Below are 25,623 nucleotides of genomic sequence, written 5' to 3'. Positions count from 1 at the left end.
CCTCTCCCGAGTTTCACACACACACATGGGAGGGGTTGAAGGCAATGGTGTGAACATACTGGAATTTCCTTGCACAGGCAGCCTCTCTCTGGTAGTCGCACTCCAGGGCCAGCTCTCTGCTCAGGACTTCTATCAAATGCTCAGGGAACAAACCTGAAAGTCAGACAGCAGAGAAGAGTGTAGGCTTAGAAAAAAAGGACACCCTCGGGCTAAGCTTTTCAGAGCTACAGCTGAGGAGCACCTGCCAAGCAGCCAACTCTGAGCTGAAGAGTACAAGAGGCCCCAGAGAGCCAAAACGTTATTTCCAACTAGACACAGGTTCTGTGGGTAACCCCAGGCCAAGGCGATGCAGCTGCTCTTAAATCAAGGTACATCCAGGCTGTTCTCATGCAGCAGGGCTCCGACTTCCCACAGCTCCCAGCCCACAGCCCAGGCTGTCCATTCCCGGTATTAGCACGACTGCACAGAGACACACACCAAGGAGCAGAAGCACCCAAACACTAGCCTGAGCAAAGGCAGCAAAAAAAACGCTCCAAACCGCATCTGCCTACCAGGCAGGAACAGTCAGCACGACTAAGACAGTGAGCTGCAGCAGCACATAGCCAGGGTCTGAGTTGCCAAGTGCAGCCTTCGAGCTGAAAAACTGATCTGCTGCTCAGGCCAGATACAGCTGGGACTGCAGCAGCCCCTGCAGGGCCCTGCCCAGCCACCAGAGCACATCCCAGACGCTGTCAGCACCCAGCCAGATTTAAAACAGTATCTGTACAGTCCCACTAAGATTTACAGCTGCTGCAGGCAGGTATTTAGAAAAAGGAGCAGTCAGTACTGCATTCCCTTTGGGAAAAGGGACTTATCCGTGTGCTGGGACACTGAGCAAGCTCTAAGTCTGACAGTTCTCCACCTCTCCACAACTCTGACTGGGAAGAGCAGAGAATAGCAGGCATTGAGGGCTACAGGAAACATGGAGAAGGATGAATTCTGCCAAACGTACCAGAAAACAACAGGAACAAAGCAAGACTGCCTAGCCTGAGCACTGCCCACACTTCACACTTAGAAAGCCATCAAAAGCGAGGACACCCAGGCACTTTATACTTTGCCAAGAGTCCTCCTGGGTCCCTTGCTGTAAAGGGCGCCCAGAGACAAGTGCATGCGTATACATGGCCAGGAAAAACACACACAGGTGCACTTCCCACCCCAGAGCGGACGCTGGAGCAGGCACGTGCCTAGCAAAGGCAGTAACAGCTCTGCAGCAGGAGAGGGGAGCAGAACGTGGCGCCCCAAGTTGGCCCTGTACTGCTTGCCCACATCCAGTCTCCCCCACTTTCTGCAGGACATCTTCTGGGCAGACTTAGCAATTCGTAAGTCCTTTTCGCTGTTTCCTCACTCCCATCTATGGAGAGAAGCATGCAGCGTGCTGCTGGAAAGGGGCTGGCAGAACTCAACACGGGCCAGCGAGAACACAGGGCCTGCCAAAGGCCTCTGCCTTCTTACCTTCAGGGAGGACATTGCTCATGCTCAGGACAGTCATCAGGTTGTTAACATCACTGTTGATGCTCTGGGCGACTCCAGGGTACTGCAGGACATAATGGGAGAGGGCAGGGTTGAGGCTAGATGACCCAGTTGAACACAGCAAGATAAAACCACCTTTCAGCTCAAGTTTCACCGATGCCCCCAACACAGCCACCCACAACCTGACAATGAACCAAGGGCATAACAGAGCCACACACCCATCCTCTGAAAGTTTATTTAAAGCCTAGCACCTAAAACAGGAGACAGAGACAGGCCACTCTGGTTGCATGGAGCTACATCTTAGCTTGTTCAGATCCTCTGACAGGGACTCTTCCAACACATGAAAGGTTCTCAGACACAGAAATCCCACAACAGTTATGGCAGTCAGTCATTTCTGTACCACATCTGAAAGCGCATGCCACTGAGAGCCCCAGAGTGTTTTGTACACAGGGCAAGCAGTGAGGGACCAGCCCAGTCCTAGCAAAGGTGCCTCCTTTTGTTCTCATCTTGTCTTTAAGAAGGGGACCAGCCTAAACTGCCACGAAGCAGAATGTGTGCTGATGCCACAGGGTGAACTCTGCATTGCTGTTACCTTTGCCTAACTTCAGAAAGTACTTTGGACACCAATTGTTTGAGATTACGACACCAGTACCCATCTATACTGTTTCTACAGTCTCCTCACTTTATAAAAAAACCACTAAATGACCGGCTTTGCCTGGGGATCCTGCTCAGTCAGCAAGGGACCTCACTCCTTCGGATTATAAACCACGCTGTAAAAGGAGTTTCAGCTCTAGAGCTTAATTCTGTTATAAATACCTGCGTGAAGTTTCTGACCGCTTTATTGTGAGCTGGTGCATACCCTCCCCCATTGTCAGACTGCCACTGCTCAACAGTCAGTGCCTGCATGTCACTTTCAACTTCTTTAACCTTTGGGCTGTGGCCAAAAAGGGGCATGTGCACATCCCAGAGATAGGACTGACCTACGGAGCAGGTAGGACCCTTGCATACAGCCCTAGAAGTACAAGCAGTCCCATCCCCCCCCCCCCCCATCTCCACGCTGTGATGATACACTATGAGATGTCTCCCACTCTTCTCAAGTCAGAGACTGGCTCAAGTTGCAAAACCATTTTTGTCTTTCCCCTCTGCTTGCACTAGGTAAGATACTGCTGGACCCAAATAAAATGTTTCTTATCTACCTAGCAGTAAACTTACTTATAAAGCTCCTCTGCCCTTCTGTGGGGCAAAAGCAAGAGACAAGGCTGGTCTGTAACGCTCACCTGGATTTTCATGGCAACTTCTTTCCCATTTTTCAAGCGTGCCAGGTGAACTTGACCAATTGAAGCAGCAGCAAAGGGACGTTCTTCAAAGAACTCCAATTTATCCCTCCAGTTGGGGCCAAGATCATTGTTCAGAGTTTTCTACAAATAAACAGAAATCATCAGGGTACGGGAAGCAAAGATTTAAGATTTTCACTATTGGAAACTGTGTTCCTCTAAGGTGACTCGCACAGCCTATAGCAGCTTTCTAGATTGTCCTCCCTCCCTCATCATTGCACACCATCACGAGGAGTGGCCCAGCCAGCAGTGCTCCCACAGCGCTAAACAACTGCCGATAGATCTGCATGAGGCTCTGTTGCTCCAGCCTGAAGGACAAGTCTTGAGCACAAATGCCACTGCCTTAGCAATACAACAGTCCCCTTTTTGTTGCCACTTGTTATCTTCCAAAAAGTGAGCAAGGAGTTAGATATTTCCTCTCTTTCATCATGCTGCCAAGCTGAACAGAAGCAATCCAGGCGCCCAAGAGTGTCTCTCTAAGGCAATATTGATAATTAAACATCACAGCCTGCTTTAACAGCTTTTTTGCTACATTGCCAGACTGCCGTATTTAAGTTCTGGCTCTGTTCAGTGTCTTTCAGAAGACAAGTAGTGCCGGCAATTCCTTTTGCATCACCTTCACATCTTAATTTACAGAGGGAAGTAGAGAGAAAGATAGAACATGTATATTGGAGAAAGCAATCTTATTTGTTCCATTCTGGCTCTTCTTGATGGTGGGATAGATTGAACAAAAAAAAGGACAAAGCTGCTATTAATTTTCCATCAGAATAAGTCTTCTACATCTGTTTCTCAAATGGGATATACATGCTTCTAGACACTGACTTAACACCCATGAGAAAGACAAGAGAGGAAACAGAAGAGGAGGCTACAGTCAACAAGAACCCATCATATTTGTATGCAACATCCTGTTCCATCAGCATAGTCTTGGGACGTAAGAAATACCCCACATTTTCCCCCTGCTTAGAGCTGAGCTTCATTGTTTTGGAGAGAAGAGGCAGCACATGACAGAAGGAATCAGTTGTTACCCACAACTGAAAGTCTGCAACCTTATTAACAGAATACTCTTTAAAATCCCCATCCACCTCCCTTACTAGGGTATGTCACAGGTGAGATTTATTCTGTTATTGTCCCCCCCTCCCCTGATAAGCAGGAAGGAATAATCCTCACCATCATCTGCTTTATTGGCATGAAGTCAGCACTCTGACGGACGCGTTCAAAAATCCTCTGGAGATGGGGGTTGATAAAGGCATCATCTGCCAAGGGAAAAGCACGCAGCAATTAGTGCAGGCATTGCATTCTCCAGTTCCTCAGCACAGAAAGCAACATGCACCTGCATTCAGACAAGCCAGGTTGTCCTGCCCCCAGGCACACCTCAGTGAAGGTTCTGGAAATAATTCTAGTTCAAAAACTCTCCATTCCCAGAAGCAGCACCTGAGGTGCACCTCCTAAGGCATCACACCTTTAGAAATGAGCCAAGCATAAGTCCTGTGCACAAGTAGCAAAATAAAGGGAAAAAGCTCCTCCTTCCTTTTCACTCTCGCAAAAAACCTGCACATTACCCAACGTCTCCTAAGCTACCCTCCAGCTGCAGCAGGAGAAAGTTTCTGTGCACCCCCTTCCCAGTTACCAAGGGAAGGCCAAAGTATGAGTATGCTAGAAAGCATGCTGAGAAACTTTTTACGTTTTGGAAGCAAGCATCAGTTGTCAGTGTCCCCTGGCTTTGTCCAGCAGCGCTGCCGAGAGCAGCAGCAGCTCACACAGCACGGGGGCTTTTTGGTGTGATGGCAGGTTGCACAAACCCAAGACGACAGCGCTCTGCACAAGCCTCTGCCATCCGCCAGCTCACCTTCTTGCTGACAGTGGTACAGATTCAGCTCTAGGAGATGCCATTATGTCATGGAAACTCAGGACACAGAAGGAAACCTCTGGAAAGCCACCCCAGCACCCCCAGGGTTCATTGCATGGTTTAATCCAGTTCATTTGAAGGGGCAGCAGCTTCTCTAGAAAGCTGTGCAATGGAAAACACCACTTGCACAAGTACTGAACTCAGAGAAATCGAGATTCAGCATCTGCTGCCATAAACAACTCCCCAAATGCAAAGCAACTACAAGTGGGCAGAGAAGACCACAGCTGAGCCCGAAGTTCTTTTACAAGTCAGAAGGATTTAGCAAGCAAATATTTACACTTATAAGGAAGAGGAGGAGCAGGGGCATTTTGAAAGATCAGTCCTCTCCTTTGAGTGAAGGCTCCTGCAACAGCTCAGAGAAAAGGCACCAGTTCTGGCAAACTTTTCATTTCATAAAGGATTACGAAGGAATTACATTTATCTGCTGTTCTCCCAACACTGGGAAAGTCCAGGCTGCCACCCTCAATCCTGAGAATTCAACCTGCACATGCGCTTGTGACATTCAAATAAAAATCTATTATTCCTCTGCATTTACAGATGCATGTACAACAAAGTCTATCCCAGGAAACAAAAATGGCTACCTTAGAAGCACTGTCCTGGGAAGAGGGGTGGAAAGCAACAGCGAGAAAGAGATACATAATGCAGAGGCGTGACAGTGACACACAGCATTCCCACCAAAGCCACGAGCAACATTTAAAGGTACTAGCAAAACCCCACTGTGGCATCAACAGGGATTTTGAAGAGGAGCCCCCATGCTGTCAGAGATTAACAGGCTTTGCAAGAACAGCGAGTAAAACTGCCGTTGTGATGTTCTAACCCTGCAAGAAGGCTAACCATCGCATTTGTGTGCGTGTGCCAAATGCTGAAAGAAACTTCTGCTGTATCATCGATGGTGTATCACTGTTAACCCTCAATGTCATAAAAAAATATTCTCAGGGGTACGTGAAAGTATTAACCATCATGCTGTAACATAACCTGCACCTCCTAGGATGACTGTGCAGGGGAACGGACCTCCCTAGAAGGGACTCCTGCTCCCAGAAGCCATCTGTGTCAAGGTATCAGGGTCTGCCACAGGCGTTTAGGATCAACTGCTGTTATTTTGCTTATTGCTGACATCCAAAGAACTCACAATGTATTTCAGCTTTTAGCCTGACGGGGCATTCTTAACTGTGGCTGCGTGACCGCCGCTTTGTTCACGAGTGCAACACCAAATAGCCAAGAAACCTGCAAGTCAGACTGACTGTACAGAAACTCAGCAGCAATGGTAAAAGTCAGCCATGCTGCAGAGGCAACGCTAACAAAACAAGGCTCACAACGTGCTGATGAATAAAGTTATACATCTTTGAGGCCTTACCAGAACAAAGCACGAAGCAAGAGGCAAGGCAGGGCACTCAACTGGCAAATACAGTTGCAACATCTTCCAGAGCACACACACCGGAACACAAAATGATTTTGGGGCCCTTGGCATCCTTTCTGTGCATGACCTTCAGGGACGTGGGTCCCTCACAAATCCATGTCCTCCAGGGTTTTTAAGGACACTGCTTTGTAACTTCTGGGTGCTTTAGCTCACAGGTGCTCAGCTGCATGTGGACACGGCAACAGAGCGCCTCAATGCTCAATAAGCACACATCGCTGTTAACAGCGGCAGCGATTTGAACTCACCAGGCCACAGAGAAGCCTGTGAAGCGGCAGGAACTGCGTGAAACCCTCCTGTCCGAATAGCCAGCCCAAGCAGCAGATACTCCACACTGTTGGAAGTGTCTAACTTATTTCACCACAGCTGTCCCTCAGCAAGATTAACAGGGGCCTGTGTTCTCGCCAGGCATTGCAGCACACCACGCACTCGTCACAAGAGTCAAATGAGGGCTGGGCAGCACCACTGAGGTCGCTAAAGACTTGTATGTTTCTGACACCAACATGAAGTCAGTCGGCAAGTGTTTGACACTCCTGCCAGAGCTCAGTAACATTAGGAGACAGCAGGCAAGCGACAAAAACCCAGAGCATTTCTGCTCCTCAGAGCTGGCCTTTCACAGCTATTCCCTCTTCACTCACATTCAAGCCTCAGGCAGCCGTGCTGAGGCTCTGGGCACACATCAGGTGCAAGTTAATAGTGTCCTAAGAATTTAAAATTAATCCCCACCTACAGTAGCCAAATTAACTTCAGAGACAGTTCCCAGGCATGGCTCACTCCCCCCAAGATACCAGAGGCACTGGCCACAGAAAGCAAGGAGTACAAGAGCTCCTCCTGGATCTACGCTGTGAACCATCAGCCTTTGGCACCTGCAGCTTCTAGAGGGTGAGAAAGGATGGCAGCTGCTGCCTCCCACCTACCGTCATTAACATTGCCATTAGCCTGGCACACACCTAAAAGAAGTGATTAGCCAACAAAGAATAATGAAATGCCACAATCAGGGCTCCTGGCTCCAGAGAGCCAGTCTTGCTGTATTGGCTAGCCCAAGTTATTTAATACAATGCTGGATCCAGCCTCATCACTCAACACCTACAAAAATTCAAGTAGAAGCACAAGCCAAGCAAGCCAAGTACTTCAAACACTCAGACACTGACTCAGTTTCAGTGACATCTTGAAAGTTATTTCCAGACAAGTGTAACAGCTATTTTTGGCTGGTTCTTTCCTTCCCTATCAAGTTGGGCAGGAAGGAAGAGTGGACAGGTCCAGATAAGGTTTGAATTCAGCACACCTGCTATCTTGCAGGAGTAATCTAACAGTTCAGTTGCAGACACTGATGTCACTCATGCCTTCACCTGTGATCACTGACTTCAGAACCCAACGAAGCACATACCAGTTTGAAGTCTCCTCAAGATAAAACCAAGCAGTTTATACATGATAAGATTACCAGCTGTACTGCCCTTTCCAGCGAGACTTCAGCACCAAAGCAGCATGTAAACTACAGACAGGTTGCTATAATGGGAGAGGGTATAACCTTGACCACTTTAGTAAACAGAGAACAGGATCATGTTCTTGTCATCATCCTCCTCCTTTCTAGCAGGACACCTGCATGTAGAGTGTGATATAGCTCTGCTTCTCAACAACTGCTCTGAACACAGGCATTAGGATTCACAGCGTCCCCTTATTTTCAACCAATTTCAGTTATGTGCCTGACACAATAGGGACATACAGCGCACACATCTACTTATGTCATAGTGGGATTAGACTGAACTGAATCAAACTTATCTCCATCGTTGCTCTCACACAAGAAAGCCACTTGTCTAGTTTCTCCACATTCATTTGACACTAACTGATTCCAGGCAGCTGACTATGGACCACAAGAAATCAAATGTCCCACCTGGCAGCGTTAACTAAGGACAGTCGAGGACCACTTACCTTGAATGCTTAACATCTGTCCCAGCTTCAGTGCCGCTCCCCGGACCTTGCACAAGGTTCTCACGATTCTCTCTGCATTGGCCTCCGACAGGAATGGGCTAGAATCCATCACTGCCTTCTTTCCTGAGGGCAAGGAGAGAAAGCATACGGGTGAAGAACGCCCTTACCCCAGCAAGCTCACTTCGTTGTGTTAGCCCGCATTCAACAGGAGATCTGCCCATCCCTAGATAAATCAAACTGGGACTACACACAGCGCCTACACTACAACCCAGGGGCACGGACTGAAGCTGTACACTCGTGACAACTTTGACATTGCTGGCTTGAGGGCCAACAGCAGCAAGTCACAGCCTCCATGAATGTCTGTGCTGCTATGCAAACTGTCCAGGATCCTGAGCAGATGTTGGTGCTTGAACTCACTGCACCAGGCAGCTCAGGCTAAAACACTACCTAAAGGTCTCCCACGTCCCACACCACAGGCAGCAGTAGAAAGAGCAGTAGGCATGAGCCACAGCAAGGGGGAATTGTCAAAAGCCTTGACAGCACACTGGCATAGACAGAGAACGTGCTGGCACTTCTCAGGATGGAAGCAGAGATTCGCACCAATGCCAAACCTCTTTTCTTATACCAAACGATTCTTGCCTGAAACACGTCCATGTGCAAATACACACTGCTGTGCAATTGCACATCCAGAGTGAGCGCTAGAAATTTGTAGAGAGCAGACACAGCCTTCACATCTCCAAGTCCACCAGAACTTTTTCTAATCAAACTGAAATTTACTGTCTCCCGATGCACAGGCAAAACAAACCCTCCTAACACCAAGACCCCAAAACACCATAGCTACATACAGCATTTTGAAAAAGCAGCAGATTTGTAATCCGTGAGGATCAAGCTAGTCAGATCCAGGGAGGCTGGAGACAGTCCTCACAGAAGCCCAGCAGGAGCTCTCATCTGTGATACCATGCTCTCCTCGGACAATTGTGCTGATGGGGAAATTAATTCCTGTTGTCAAGATTGCCAGCCTTTCCCCCCTCTTACATACCCACACATACATGGTGTTTCACAGCATGTTCTTCTGGGCAGCTTGCTACAGAGAGAGGTGCTGCCTTCAGACAGAAGAACACCTCGATGTAGCCATTGCACAGAGGAAGCCAAACCCTTCTGCCCTTACTCCCACCTGCAGTCATGCAAACATCAGCTCGCACAGAACAAGGCCCAGAACATACATACACACACCACAGAATGGTAAAGACTGATGCCTGGCAGGCTCACCAAGTGGCCACTGCAGCCATCTACACACCAGTGCCACAGTTCCAAGTGTACACTGTGGTTTTTATATGGCATAAGAAACATTTCCCCTCCACTTTTGTTTTTTTAAGTGAAAGGGAAGGAGACCCTGATTCCATTTTGTGGAATCTCTCCTCTGGGAGAAGCAACCCCAAACTCCATCTCCAGGGCAATGCCCAGCACAGCTGGGACAGAGGGGGCAGGCAGGCACCCGCCAACCACTTCTCTTGGGGCTGCAGACCAGCTCCTACTGACGGAGAGCCAAGCAGGAGGAAGGTCACGTCTTACAGCCAGGCTGCAGGGCCCACAGCTAATATGCTGATCTCGTAGCTACATCATTTTTTCCCCAACGCTTCAGAGGAAAGGGTACTAAGGAAAAAACAGCTGAAGCCCCCGCACAGAACAAGCAGGGCCCAAAAAGGCACAGCGGCTGCAACAGCCCTGAAAATCTCAGGCAGATGGAAACTACTGGTGTGTCATGTAGTGACCACAGCAGCAAGAGATCCTCTCTGCCCACAGCTAGCTCTCAGGAAGGTGCACAGAGGGAGCTGAGACTGCTCGAGGGACAGGAGAAAGAACCAAGACAGACTGAAGTAGCAGCCACCTAAACTCTGGTAGCTCACACAACTTGGTACTGCTTTCTTGAGGTGTTAAGCAGGTTACTGATCTGACAGACACCCTTCAGCCCCTGCAAGCAGCTGGCTTGCTTACAAAGCTTTTCCTAGAGAAGTGATACCACTGAACTCCACTGGCAGCACACAAAGGTGCCAAGCCATGCCCTCCTCCGTCCTTCAGCTCCCCTGTTTCCTTTCCCCTGTTTTGTGGGAAAGCAGCAAGGTGGTACTGCACGTGGGACAGTTACCTGTACAAATCTTTGTCTTAAAGAATGCACATGAAAAGGAGAGAGAAATGAAAATACCAGGATGGAGTACACAGGACAACTGGAGAGCAGGATGCAGAGTAGCAGGAACAGCCCAGAAGACATCATTGGCACCACAGGCAGCAATCCTCAGAGCACATTTTGCTCTGGGTCGTAGATGTAAGGAGCCCCAGAGACTGAACAGCTAGAGCTTCCCAGGGCAGAAGGACCTGGCTTTGCCCACTTGAAAAGCTGGCTCTGGAGAGTGGAATGCTTGGAGACATCTAAGAGCTCTGGCTCTCAATGATCCCACCTCAACTGTCCCATCAGGAAATCTCTGTCTTTAGCAATGGTGAAGCAAGTAATTCCTTGTGTGAGCTCCATCAGACACACAGGAGCTAGGGAAAGTACCAAGTCACAGCCTTACCTTCCTTCACACCACCTGCACACAAAAACATCCTCCATTGAGTCTGCAGCAAGTTAAAGGAGTTAGTTAATGATTAACGTCACCTCCAGAAGCCGACAAACCCTATCAGAGAAAAAGAGTCAAACACAGGGACTCCTTATCCTCTTCTCCTGGCATGCTGCCCACGGAAGCCAAGCCCACCGTGCCTGGAGCCTGTCACCTCTTCCACAGCAGAGGCAGCAGGCAGATGCCCTCAGGAGTGCTCGATCCACGTTTTCCTTTCCAAATCCAGAATCAGTGTGAACACTTCCAAATCTGCATGCATCTCACAGCTGTATCACTGCTTTTCCACTCTTGCTACTGTCAAGTGCAGAACTAGCCACTGGACTTCCTGTAGATTTGTTTTTCAGACTATCTGCCACAAAAACTTTGGGGCAACGGAAGACTCAAGAACATAGCCTAAGCACTTAGGGCTGACAACTCAAGGAGATTGCATAATTATTTTTTTAATAAGAAAACAACTCTACATTCAAACCTAGGCCAGCTGCCAGCCCTCCCGGGCTCTGCCCAGCCTGGCAGTTGCACGGTGCCTAGCAGAACAGCCTAGTACAGGTCATTAATAAGTTACAAAGTTGACCTTGAACCCAGAGGCTCTTTGTTAGTAATGGCAGCTATTTATCTGGGCACTCTCTCGGTTTTATTCCTGGAAATTTATTCTACCCTCGCATTCCTACCCTGTGTCAGCCTTGCACTGAGTGTGTATCTAAATACCGAGACTGCCATCAAGGTCACCAGTGACTGAGGAGGTTGTTTTTAATTAGCTACATCAGCCTACCAAGAAAATTCCCATTGGAAATCAAGTACAGCCATCTTCCTTAAAAAAATAAAATTAAATGATTAGCCAAACCATTTATTAAAGAACTTAGAGGGCAGCATTAAGCCCTCAAGCCCTGAAAAACACACCAAACAAAAACTATGCCTACTACTAAACTAGGATGGGGAAACTGAGCAGGAAAAGACAGATCAGCACTAGCACAGCTGCTAGAGAACGCGCAGGAGAGCAGGTATTTGTGGTCCCTCTGTTTGATAACAGTATTGGAAAGAAGTACAAGTCTGCTGCTAGAACCACTTGTAGCTCAGGAGTTTCTGGCTTGCACTTTTGTGACTAGAGGACCAGTGTTCTTAGCTCCATTTTAAAGGTGAAGACACTTTCATTTGTACTGACTAGCCAAGAGGAAGAGAACCGTGAGAAGGCTCTTTCTTGTCACTCCTGAATGCCAGTGAGAGCGTGAAATTCTTAGGCATGCCTTTGGGCATATACACCCCCCACTTGTTTAAGTCTGAAGTGCCAAGAAGTTACTATTAATATTGCAGCAGTGGGGAGAGTAAAGACATCCTCTACCAGCTTCCAGAGAACAGGACAATATATCATTCCTAACAGGGACAGGTCTTCGCCTGAGCTTACGGTACTGGCAGCCAGAAAACTTGGACAAAAATGCTGAAATCATGAAAGGGGTGCAGAGGTGTTTCTAAAAGGTAGAGGTACCTATGTCAAGTTTTCCCCCCAAGAACATCTAAGGCTGGTACTGCCAGAAGAACAGTAAGAAAATGGGATCTTGGACTCAAAGCTGTGTGCATATCCTCTGTCATGCACCTGTGCAGGAGCAGGGCCCATGGAGAGCACTCGCATCCAAACCCCACTAGCTAGAAGCTGTAGCTGAGTCACCCAGAGACTTTCTTGTGCCCTTGGCATGAGAAGCTCCAACACAGTACGAGGGCTGAAACAGTCTTTTACTTCTGCTTCACCTCAGTACTTTACTTGCTGCTCTTGATCCATTCTCAGTCCCACTACCCTTCTCCTTTACAGCGTAACCAGTGCTCCAAGCTCTTATTTAGGCACACCTGACAGCAAGAGGGAAAACAAGAATTAAAGCAAGACAGCTAAAAATACAAGCCAGGTCATTTTCCAACTCCCTTGCCTAGCACTGAAGTCAGTGGTTCTCGTTGCCTTATTCTTTAATCAGGGTTTGTTCAAGAAAATTACTCTTCTCAAAGCATGATTCAGAGTGTAGAGCAGGCTTCTGGCACCTAGTTACAATGGAAAATAATAGTTTCCCCGAGCAAGAAAAAATAAAGCCTCTAAAGGTGCAATTGCTTTATTGCAAGGAAAAAGTGTCTGTTGCCCTCTAAAGAAAAAAAATAAACAAACAATCCTTTCTCATGCTGTAAGGAAGAGAAACAAAGCTCATGCTATTCCCGCAAATTTCATAGCTCTGCAAGCTCTTGTTTTCACTTTGGGGTGTGCCCAACTCAAAAATAATCTGGCAAGCAGAGAAATACCAACAGTTGTGCAATTCCTCCTCTGTTCAAAGCAAATCATCAGCTTGACAGGTGGTTCGTACCTGTTGGAAACATCGCAAGCACTGAAAGCAAAAGCCTTCAAGGATTCGCTGCAGGACAGGCCACGGTTGCCTGAATGCACGCTTTGAAATCAAAGAAGCCCACCCAGCCTCAAACACCTCAGGACATGGAGAGAAACAACAAGTATTTGCCAAGGATCCTTTTTCTCTGCTGGGCTACTCCACGCTGCCTAGCTGTACAGGGAACACAGAGGTGCAAGTGTTAACAAGCAGTGCCCGGCCTGGCACACAAGCCCTGCCACAGCCCTGCCCCCCTACCACAGGCGATGCATTTCATCTGCTGAAGTGTTGGGGTTTGGTTTGGTTTTTTTTCTTAGGGTCTCCCCCCTCCATATTTCTACTAATTTTCAGCCACTCCAGCACCTCCTGGAGTAGAGGTTCATATTATCTCAGTCTCCATTCTTCCCCCACCCCCGAAGAATACCAGGGGGAAGACACAAACTGGCCTTGTAGTACAATACTACTGGCCACAGGGTAAAATTACAAGGAGCAGTTGTCATCTCAAAGCAGTGCTTCTGAACCCCGGAACAACCTGACTTCATTTTTACTTCTAGCTTTAAGCATTTAATCCTTTCATCAGTTCCCTCCAGCCACTGGAAATAACCTAAACACACACACTAGCGAAACCAGAGGGATGAGCGGAAGCCCAAACAGCCTGCAGCAGCTCTAACAAAGAACTTTGTTTTGCAGTATCCCACCAAAGCTGTTCCTGGATAAGAAACAGGTGAAAGGAGCCATAAGCTTCAGAGCAATCTCACATTTCCTAGGAAAGAACACCACGTACTTTCTACACCCTAAACCATTCACCCACAAACAACCATTCAGTACCACCATATTACACCAACACATAAGCTTAGAAGAAAGCCACCATGACATGGCCAGGTACAACTCCGGAACATTTTACCTCCAGCTTCAAACAAGCTGGGAAGAAAACAGGATCAAGTTGATTTGCACAGCACAGCCTTTTGACCTGTTAGGAGAATCCTTTAGAAGGTATCAAAATACAGATACTGGAAGTAGAAAGCTGCCATTTAAACTTGTACATGAAGTGTTTTGTCTCTCTTAAGAAAGCAGCCATCCTCCAAGTTCCTCCTAGGCAGAATATCCTTAAATTTCAAACAGACAGCGACCACTAGAAGTTTTCGGACTTACAGGCTCATATATAGTTTCTGTACTGATAGAACTACATTGTTTCACTGAACAGTTTAAAAAAAAAATTGTGAGGCCAAGACAATCCAGGAATGGGCACAGGGATAGTATTCAGACTCAGGGGTGGTGTGGGAAAGCAGGCTGTTCAAGTTCTGCAGGCATAAACCCATTCTTTCACACATACCTCTGACCTCCAAGTACCTCACAGCCTCACCACATATGCAGATGGGAGAAGAGTCTAGAGGTAGGGAAGGATTATATTAAAAATAAAAGAACTACCCACATCCCCCTGTTACTCTGCCTGCCTCACTGTCTCGGCTTTCAAAAGAATAAAATCTTGCAAATGCAGGTAAACTGCATCTGGGGGGCGGGGGGCCGCGGAGGGCAGCGGGGAAAGAATAAGGATGCAGAAAGGGCTTACCATTGCGGTCCTCAGGTCTAAGGCTCTTCTTTGCAACTTCTGCCAACGCCCCAATGCCAAGACCAACAGCTAATCCTTTAAGAAGAAAAAGACCAAGGTCAGAATGGAAAAAAACCTTCTGAGCCACGTACAGAGGTATTTTTTGTAATTAATCTTAAGCCACATGGTCAAATACACAGCAGCAAAACAGCTCGATTAAACATCCTAGCTTTTACAGTGGAGTCATCTTCAAGTTCGACACTGAACAGTTTTCTCCTGTACTTCTTCAGCCCAGCATACCAGCCAGGTGTCACAGGCTGGGCCAGTCCGGGATGTCCAGCTTTTACATATAAAAATGTCAACAAGTGCTACTCAGAGCTCTGTGCTCTGGCTGAGGTCCTGCTGTAGGCTTAAATTGTGGAGTTTAGAAGAAGGGAAGAAAAAAATAATAATCTCACAAACATGGTTCTCAAAGCACAATTCTCAGGAAAGAACAGAATCTCCCTCACCGCCCACCGTGCCACCACAAAAGGGGGGAGCAAAACTGTAGTTAGATAAAGCCATTACCAGTAGACTTAAAGGCTCTGTGACCCTACTGTCCGAGCACTCACATTTATTTGTGCTCATCAGCTGTCTTTGACTTTCATATGCTCATTCACTACGATGAACAGAAACATTTTTTCCTGAGGCCCACCTTATGCAAGTAGTGTTGTAAAACCCACAATTCCAAGGATCTGTGCTGGGGAGTAACCCAGCACAGCAACAGTGAGACCCTGAGACCAAACACAAGCACTCCACATGCGCTATCACCCTTGCAAGCACTGAATTCTAGGGTGTTGTCTCACAGCCACAGATTAAACTACAACTACAAAAGCAGTGTTATCTGCCTCTACTAACCTGAACAAGCCACAGAAGATTAAATGAGATACAGATCTAGGCATGCAGTAATCCATGCTACCAAAGGTCTCGCTGCCTTCCCAATTTCAAAATATTTATTTTTCTGCATAATAAATGACATGGGCAGCCAGAACTGCTGGTGCTCCTTCCCATCTCTGCCATGCCTTACTCCCACACTGCTAACAGGACTGGGTGTGCATGTTTTCGAGTGCCCCGAGGCCTCCTTGAGGCACTAGTGGCCATCTTCCCAGGTAAAACAACCAGGAGACAGAGTCAGCACAACGAAGGAGCATAGGTGACCAGCACACCGCATTTTGCTCATGTGTGCAGGAAGAAAGGCATCCACATTATTTTGTGGTCTCAAGTGAGGAAGGCTGGGCACAAACAAGTTGAACCTCATCTTGCATTGATATTTTCTCTCTCTCCTACCAGGTAATTGTGAGCCCACCTCTAACGATAAGAATTTGAAGCTTGCACAGTATGTCTGTTTCTGCAGTCTTGCAGACTACACACTGGGCCAAAGAATCCAGCGCAAGGGCTGCTTCCAGGCTCCCATGCCATTTAACTGTTCAACAACCTTTCATTCTCCATTGCACATGAATGTATAAAAGCATACAGAAATGGACAAAAAAATATGTAACTTTCACAGGATGCCATGATTTTAACATTATAATGCTTAGATTAAAAAGCCCTGAAATAGTTTTTTGTGTTTCATTGGGTCTGTGGTTTTAGGTTTTCCGTATTTTCTGCAAGTTCTGCTATGGAGGTACAGCACTGAAATGCCAGATTTAAGCCTAAGAAAGCACACTGTTACTAGCTAACTTGTGCAGATCCTTCAATAATGCCAAGCCATGCACAACCACCGAGCCATTCTTTTGCACCAGATATCCAGAGATTTTATTAGCTGAACAAAGTGATAGAAATATCCCTAGACTTCAAACAGCATAAACAATATCTATTAAAACGCTGATACACAGTCACCTCCAATCAGATCCCACACGGCAAGTCAGTAACTTGGAGCAGAAAGTACCAAGCCGGAGAGGAAGCCAATGAAGACAGACCTCACTAACAAAATGTGATTTTTTCTAGACTGAATACCACTCACAGCACTTCTGTTGGCCTTGATCCCACTTTCACCACCTCCAAAGTGATGCTCCCCATCACAAATGAGCTTGGTTATTATCAGAGCTAGACTGAACTGTGCCAGCAGTAGTTGGTTCCAAATTAAATATTGCATCTCCTTCTAAAGGCTTTATGTTCACTATTGAGATTTACTGCCGGCAGCTAAAGTAAAATGAAGTTTCTAATCTCTCTTCATCATTAAGACACAAACCACTTCAAAAGCAAGCAAAAGACTAGGAACCAGATTCTATCCTGTCTTCCAGAATAAACTGGAGCAATGCAGCTCATGCTTTACATCAGTGTAGGCAAGATCAGACTCTTAACAAATGCGTGTCACACCTCCCCTCTCATGGCCATACACAGTTAGGCATCTGAAGTAAACCATATTGTAAACTACACTGGAAAAGAGCTGCTCTTACAATATGTGCTCTTAGAATTTGCTCAACTGCTCCACTGTCCAATTTGCTAGAAAATGAATTTCAGTCCAAATACATTAAAGCCAGACATGAACAAGTTCACAGTTAAACAGCTGGTAAGGTTTAAAGACCTGAAGTTTGAACAAAGGCTTCAAGCACTTTCAAACTATAATCGCAGTGCACAGCAGGATGTTTAGCTCAGGGCATTACACAAAAATGCAATACAGAATTCCTGCCTCAAGCCTTCAGTAACTACCTGGAAACACCTCTGGGCAGATGCAGCCCTGCTCTAAACGTGGTAGCAGTAGCATGCAAAATACTCTCAGGACCGCGCAGGGTCAAGTGCATCTGGAGTGTCTGCTGCCTCTTAGCTGTCAAGCCTGCAAAAAATGAAGTCAGTTGTACATGTAACCTTCTATCACTAAGAAAGAAGTAAGAATGCGAAGTTGTATTGTGTTTCTCATTGAAGCCATGCCAAAACTTGGCCTTTTCCCTGAACATCTAGGGCTTGGAAAAAGCTGCCACTTTCCAGAAGTCTCAGATGCTCATTTCATTCCTTTGTATTGAAGAGTTATCATCAGAACCCTGAAATTAGTCAATTTAGTAACAGCCTAAATTCCTCCATCCACTAACATCAGTAGTAGGGATCTGTCTGCCCCTGAACTTCAGGAACGTATTACTGTCTCCTTTACCAACCTGAACTTCATTCACTGTAGCATTTGGGGCACAAACAGCTCACAAGACAAAAACTTGACTTTTCCTCATCTTACAAATCAGACTAATACTCCAGGGTTCAGAACACAAGTACTAGACAGAAGGGTTCAAAGCCACAACACTCATTTCCTGAAATGCCACCAGATTTGTTTTCCAGGCCTCTTTTACACACCCACCCATGTGAAAGGCAGTGGTCTAGGCATGTACTGTTGGAACACAAGTAATGTTGTGCATGGGTCTGGCTGAGACAGGAGTTAATTTTTTCATTGCAGCCGGTATCATGCTGTGTGTCGGATTTGGGACTCAAAGTGTTGATAACACACCAATGTTTCAGCTGTTACTGGAAAGTGTTTGCACAGCGTCACGGTTTTTTCTTTTGCCTACTCTGCCTCTGCAATGCGCAGGCTAGGTGTGGGGAAAAGGCTGGGAAGGGACACAGCCAGGACAGATGACCCAAATTGACCAAAGGGATATCTGTGCCATAGAATGTCATGCACAGCAGTAAAAACTTGGAGAAAGGAGGATGAAGGAGGGGGACATCTGGCATTATGGTGCTTGCCTCCCCAAGTAACTGCTACAGATGCTGAGGCCCTGCTTCCCAGGACATGGCCGGACATCTGCCTGCCAACAGGCAGTAGTGAATGAATTCCTCCTGGTGCTTTGCTTCACCTATTAAAACTGTCTTCATCTCAACTCCCAAATTTTCTCACCTTTGCTCTTCCTATTCTGTCCTGCTGTGGGAGGAAACAAGTGAGCAGCTGCACTGGGCTTAGCTGACAGCCAAGGTCAACCCGCCACACGCTGCCAGCCATTCACCTCACCAGCCAGACAAGTCATTGCTCCAAAGACCCTGCATGGCTGTGGAAAAGCACTCTCCCCCTCTAGTCTACTGACCTTACAAAAGTCACTCCTGATGTCCTTCATTTTCCTTGTCCGCAAGATGAGTATTGCCTCCAAAATTCATTTTGGGACAACTTTCAGCATCACTGAACAGCCACAGTTCAGCACTTTCGAAAATAAAAATGCCCAAGCACGACTAGAAAGTCACATCCTGCATTTTTCACTTTATGCAGACAGATTATTTCCAGCCTGGAAAATGCCACTTGGTTTCATACCAGCAGAGTACCTCTTCAGACATTTTCCAGGCATCTCCAGCACCCCTTGCACTTCAAACCAAACCCATCAAAAGACTATCTGGAATCCATTTTGTTCAGGAAGAATCCTCTTGCTCAGCAACTGACACAACAAAACAGAGACCGAATGGGCTGTTATCACTCTGCTCAACCTGCCAGCCCAGGGGTGGGTAGGCGTCTCCCCTGGAACAGCCTGTGCACTGGTTTCAGTCACGTCAAACACAACAAGCACCCTGCAGAACATGTTGCAAGCTGCAGACAGTTGTGCATTGACTTCCACTAGCTCCCTGAGCGTTAAATGCCCATCAGAAGAAAGCCACACTCGTCACGTGACAACCTGAATCCTGTGGTTGTCTGTCCTGTACATACTTTAATAACATACATCAAAAGGACAGTCTTTTTTCCTGCAAAATTGCTACAATCACATTCAATCTAGATTTCACTGCAAGCTTCCTGAATTTTATTTATTGCAAAGTGATCTCATTATATAATTAAAATAATTAACTTATAAACCAGTAAGATAAGGGAGACAAACTGCTTAGAAAAGTCAAATGATGCAATGAAGGGAGAATGGAAATAAAGAAAAGATCAAGAACTGTGTGGGTGGACCTGATGACCCATCAGGCAACAAAACAAGCACGGAACAAAAAACTGCAGAAAAATCTGTTTTACCAATTCAAGAATGATTCAAGTGTGAATGGGACCATGCCAATAGCACGGGAATTCAACTATCTGAACCCCAGGAATAGTTTTACATGAGCTCTGCTTTTGACCCACTCAGCATCTTTCCATTTTCTCCAAGTCTAAATGATGTTGTTCTAACATGGAAATAAATAAGTGGTTTTTATCCCTCCAACTAAAGTCAGGGTCAAATGCTAGTTTGACTGGTGTGGAGGAGGTAGGGGAAGAATCCACCTCAACCACTATATTTCCCACAATAATGTCCTGGGGTCTTCAACTGAATATGGCATCCCAAAGCACACGTGAAACAAGTCATGTACAAAAAACCTTATGGTCTAAGCTACACCCCCTCAGGGATACAGAGCAGCCTCCTGCCCTTAATTATCTTCAAGGCAATGCAAAGAGGCAGCTAGTAGGGCAGGAAATAATCACACACCACCACCACTCCTGCTATCCCCTATTTAATTCTGATCTTTTGAATGTCCTAGGAAACAAGGACAGCACTGGGTCACTACTATTCTACAGGTTAACAGTGGCATCCCTGCAGAAGGGCTCCTTCCAGCTGTTAACCATCATCCCACAGCAGGTGCTCCCAAAAGCCAATAATGTAATCGCAGACTCTCACTGAATCATCCTACACCTTGCTTCTGACTTCCATTAAAAAGGCAAGATGAGAAAACGCACAAGAGAACATATACTGTGCAGGCACAGGGAACTTCCAACTCACCTACCACTGCGCTTTCGAACAGTTTACTTCAAGCTTATCTTGCCTTCTTAAAATAAAAAACCCCACACATTAAGCCGGGTTGATCTTAGGAACACAAAAATGAATTCTCATCTCAGCTGGAAACTGCCTCCTATGCCCTCAGGAGACTCCCTTAACCAGTCTCACTCTTCAACTTGCAGGCATCACTCTTGAGAATAATAGCCGGAGAGGGCTGACATCGAGGACAGCAAGAGGCTGGGAGAGGCACACAAGTACTACCTTCCCCAGCTCACAAGCTAAGAGGAAAAGAGTCAACCGTAAGCCAAAGCTCACCAACAACATCAGAGGAATCAAAAATGGGTAAAAGTGAACGGTGACACCACAGCTCTTGCTATCACCTAATGCTTAGGTTTAAGCATTTAAAATGTTTCATAAAGGTGCAATTTAAAAAGAACATTTCTCAGAGAAGAGCCAGTCAGGAAAAGTCACACTAGAATTAGCTGATGGGGTTTCGTAATTGCACTGAAGGTCAAGTGCAGGTTAAAAAAACACCACCGGAAACTTGGAGCAAACAGCAAGCAGGAGCTGCTCCTTGTTACAAATGGAGCCTCCTTCCATGCAGTTCTAGAGGCTGTTTAAAATCTCGTTTTAAATAACTGATCAAGTTCTGACCATTAAGAAGTGTTCCTTACAGGTAGTCCTTCCCATGTGGGGTTGCCCACACTACTTCAGACTCACCACACCCTCAGAAACCTTCTTCAAGCATTATCCAGCCAACCAAAATATCACCAAGGGATTTCTTAAACTGGAAAAAACCTACCTATAGGCCATTGTTTGTTAGCTAGCCTACTAACAATACTATTCCTCCTTGCTGTTGCAAGGAATAATTCAGAGGGAAAGATAAGCAGTGAATGCTAGCAAGAGCTCGCAGAGACCAGAGAACCTGAATGCTGTTTTTGCAACACAATGTCCCCCCCAAAAGCAGTCTGAAAGCAAGAGTTCTGTCTTGCCAGCTATTTCAGTCATGTAAAAGAATCAACTGGCAGAGAAGGGCAAGACCAAAAAATAGATGACAGATATGACTGGGGATGCTACATAAACAGTCTCTTTCTTTCTTACTCTCCCTTCGTGGTTTTGGTTTGGCACCATTTTGTTTTTTAACCTGAGGTTAGGAGAAGACAGGTAGCGAGTTATATTTCCCCTCAAAGCATGAGTCAGCCTTTCTTCATGCAACAGCCTTAGGTGAGAAAAACCGGAGTGTACAGCAACAGCACTAGAACTCAAAGTTCACAGCAAATTTGGTCATCTGCTACTTCACATCCACCAGCTGTCAGTGAACAGCCACAGATAAATTTGAAAGATGACAGCTGAAAGTGCTGTGACACTTTCCATAAAAATCAAGGCTAGATTAGAGCAAAGACCTGTATGCTACTAGACCTTAAAAACAAAGTAGTCAAGTGAGTTGTAAAGTGATGCCTTGTTACTCCAAAAAAACAGATCACAAATCCTGCTTCCCTTTGAGGAATACTAAGCATGCTGAGAAGCCAGAATGCCTGCAATGGACTACAGAGTTAAAGAGATCTGACCAGCATTAAAACCTTGTTATTACAAAACTCACTTGCTGTTTATTCCTGCACTGCATAGAATCAGTCCCTGCCCCCAACTCTTCCTAGTGTGCATATTACCCTAACAAAGAGACACACAGAGGAAGAATAATTGGGGTTTTTTAATATGCTAGTTGATCTGAATTACAGTTGACAGGCTATTTTTCTTTCTTCTAGGATCTGTAACACAACGATGTCCACTTTGTACATGTGCTTCTCTATCAAATTTTGTGGAAGAGAATCACAAGAACTACAAGGGCCTAACACACTACTTGGGAGAGACCGCTCACAACCTAGGCAGACTATATCATCTCAAAAGCTCAGTCACAAAAAAAATCCCACAAAAATACCCACCCCACCCCCCCCAAAAAAAAACCCAACAAAACCCAGAGACTACTGATCTAATGATAGCTAAGTAAGACTAGCTATGATCATCTTTTCCACCTGCAATACCGTGATGGTTTCCTTTTTCTCAGGAACATGTTAAGTCCTTGATGGCTTTGGATGCAAGACATTAGGAAAGTACCATCTGTTAAAATCACTGACAGTATTTAGCTGCTTTTTAACATAGCAAGTCCCATTCTGCAAATAAAATTCACATAGGTTTCAGCTAGCTTGATCTTACAAACTCAGACTTTATGTCCTTCCTGGGAGAAAATGGTTTATAAACAGTAGCTAAGTAAACCAAACCTTGACTATTATCACCTCCCCACCCTCAAGACTCGGTACCGAAAGGATATGTTTTATATTAAACCACTTTTGAGAAGCAGCAACGGTAAGGTTGGAAAAAATTATTTTAAATAACAGCTACTCCTGCTGTTTATGCTCAATAGTGAGAACATACTATAAGGACTAGGAGAGTTTCCTTAATAAAGTGAAACCAGACATGCAGAGCCAGGGTGTTTGTACAGACTGGAGAACAATCTGCACCTCACTCTCTCCCTCTCATGAAAACAGCACAGCTCAGTATGCGTTACCATAAGGATAGGACGTTCTACTATGCACTCCCAAATCATCTGCCCTACACTCTTAAGAGTGACTTTTTCCTTTTCAGAACAGGTACACAAAAATACACTCCAGGCCTATATTAGCCTGCCATCTTAAGACAAATGAAAACCCATGCCAGCTCTGTAGTTCTTGTTTACAGGTAGCATGCTGAACAGATCTGAGAGGTCTGTTTAGGTGGGGAGCTTTTTTCTTTGCCATACTATGACAGTAGCAGTTAGGTACGATAAGAGTGACAGAAGACAGGATTCAAAGTATAACTTCATACTGACCAAAGGCAGAGATCCATTACTGTAATGAAAAAGACCAAATCAAGCTCTGAGCTAAGCAGCTGTTTGTGGGAAAGCACTTTCCCATTAGCAAGCTTAACTAGAAAATAGAACCAACTATTGCTTCAGCAGGAGCACTGTCATACCAGCCATTAATCAGTATGTGCAAGTATAGGGACTTCGCAAATAGGGGTGTGCAAACTGACCTCCAAAGTTGGCAAGCCTTCCGATTCTTGTGACAGGAACCTTCCTCTCCCGGGCCTGCTCACTGAGCTGCAGCAGAAAGAGGGAAAGGAACACAAGAAGAAAGAGAAATCCACAAATGAACTGTGCATATGGTCAGATAGCTGCAAATTCATGAAAGCACTTTAACAACACTGCCACAGAAAGCTTTTCTTGAACACCAAGTCTTATACGTGTTGAGGGATTTTCAAGCGAACACACTCTAGAACAGACACACCAGGAACTGAAACATACACTAAGAGGAGTAGAGAAGAAGGGTGGGAAAGAAGAGCTGACAACCCCGTTTTGAAAACTCATTTTTACCTTCACCTCAGCATCCCTTATATTTTGAACTCAGAGAAGCAGTGCAATGCCAACCCAAACTGCCTTCCACACATGGAATTAAAACTCACAGAAGGCTATCAGGTTATCCTGTAGATAATTCCCCCACGCAAAACAGCTGGAGCAGCAGAAGCATACAGTTTCATCAAAGCAATATCCTGTATGAGTGAACCCACAGGAGCATCTGATACTAGGTTTGGGGAAGGAGGCAGAAGGTCAGAGCAGATGGCAAGTACCTCCGCTGTGAATTCTGCTGTGGGCTTTCTGCACTGTCTCACACAAGGGCATGAAGCACTAAAGCAACAATTGTGAGCTATGCTACTCACCAATCAACTAATGCTCAGGGCAACATTCCCTCCACCTCTAGAAGGACTGCAAGACACAGTAAAGGAAGCAACAGCCTTCACTGAAAGGAGTTTAGGTCCAATTCATTCTTCGCAGCCATAGTAGAATAACTAACTAAAGGGAACAGTGCTCTACGAGGAGAAGACAGACCCTTTAGGTCAGTCTTCAAACCTTTGTAGCCTACAGCTGTCCCCAACTGCTCAACACTTCACCCCAAAAACTGGGATGAAATACAGCCCCTTCATTACTGTAACGTGTATCAGTAAGTACATCGAGTCCTCAGTCCAGTGAATGAAAGGAGAGGTCCTGTTAATACAAAACTGAAGTCTATATCCTACCTATGCTTTTTTAAACATCCTCTCCCATTAGAATATCTCCTATAGAGGGGGCAGGTGTGAAAGGAGAGCCTAAAAAGCTATTGACAGAATAAATATCACAGAGATCAGGGTTAACAAGCACTGGCACTTCACTCTCTTGCCTACACAAAAGGGAATAGCGGAAGAGGAAGAAATGAGAGAAACACAGGAGATGGTAAGGACAACCCAGTACAGAAACCATAGTACTAAGAATTCTTAATTAAAAAACCCAAACAAACAAAAAACCCCACACACCACACAAAAACAGCCACCAAACCAAAACATACCATCTGTTTGTAGGGTTTCTGCTCTGAACCTGTTTTGGCCTGTCTGGCTTTATCAATATCTTCAGCTGTTAATCCACTAACAGAGGAATGGTCTTGGTGAAATGCCCTATTCTGTCCAAAGGCAGCAGCAAAAGGATTTCCAGGGTCCCTAAAGCCTCCAAATAGCCTTGCATCCATTCTGGGAGGGAAAGGCTTCTGACCCATGCCAGAATCTCCAGTCTCACCAACACTTTTAAAAGGTCCATTTGTAGTGTAAGAGTAAGCAGGGCCTTCACTGCCACGTTCATGAGGCTTGCCAGGGGCAGTGGAGAAGTCCGTTGGAGCATCTGATGGCTCTCGGGCTGAGAAGTCATAGTCTTTCCCAAAGTCCTCACTGAGATCAGTTAAGTTCTCCTGCTGTTTGCCTAGTTCCTGCAAACAATAGTAGAAATACTTTAAGAGAAGAACTTTAAAAACCTGCTCACTACCCACCCGTGGTCTTCAGAGATGGGCATGCAGCTAGGCTGTCATGTTTCCATAATAAGTAATTTGTAGAGACTCTGGCACTGCAGGCATCCACAGGAAAAGCCAGGAAAGAGACACTTGAGGACACCTGGCATCATCGGCAGTCTTTCAACCCCACTGATGGGACAAATTCATTAAGTTTCTCAAACGCCCGTAACTGAGGGCACCTTGTTCTACATACACTGCCAGGAAGGGTCACTAAATACGGAGCTCACTAGAAGCAATACACTGCTCAGAAACAACAGGTGATGGGAACACAATCACATAAATATACTTTGGAAGGATAAAAAAAAGCTAAACCTCATAATATTCAGTTCTTACCCCTACCATGTCCCTCCCCTCCCATCCTGTCCCTGATCGATCATGCAACGTCAGCACTTTCAAGCCCAAAGCAATACCAGATACCTGCT

General features: G+C 46.0%; 1 protein-coding gene across 2 annotated transcripts in view; it reads right to left on the bottom strand.

Annotated features, from left to right (window-relative positions):
- The window catches only part of COQ8A (coenzyme Q8A), a 46,147-nt gene that overhangs the window by 6,410 nt on the left and 14,114 nt on the right, over positions 1–25,623 (bottom strand). For both annotated transcript variants that reach the window (XM_055725385.1, XM_005433998.4), the window contains exons 3-10: positions 24,710–25,120; positions 23,364–23,430; positions 14,632–14,706; positions 8,093–8,215; positions 4,011–4,096; positions 2,787–2,927; positions 1,492–1,573; positions 60–153 (exon numbers count right to left, since the gene is read on the bottom strand). In XM_055725385.1, the coding sequence (XP_055581360.1) occupies positions 60–153; positions 1,492–1,573; positions 2,787–2,927; positions 4,011–4,096; positions 8,093–8,215; positions 14,632–14,706; positions 23,364–23,430; positions 24,710–25,120 (1,079 nt within the window). The remainder of the gene's footprint in view (positions 1–59; positions 154–1,491; positions 1,574–2,786; positions 2,928–4,010; positions 4,097–8,092; positions 8,216–14,631; positions 14,707–23,363; positions 23,431–24,709; positions 25,121–25,623) is intronic.

The sequence above is a fragment of the Falco cherrug genome, chromosome 13, assembly GCF_023634085.1.
Source record: "Falco cherrug isolate bFalChe1 chromosome 13, bFalChe1.pri, whole genome shotgun sequence".
NCBI classification, from domain to species: domain Eukaryota; kingdom Metazoa; phylum Chordata; class Aves; order Falconiformes; family Falconidae; genus Falco; species Falco cherrug.
This window is presented reverse-complemented; position numbering and strand designations above follow the sequence as displayed.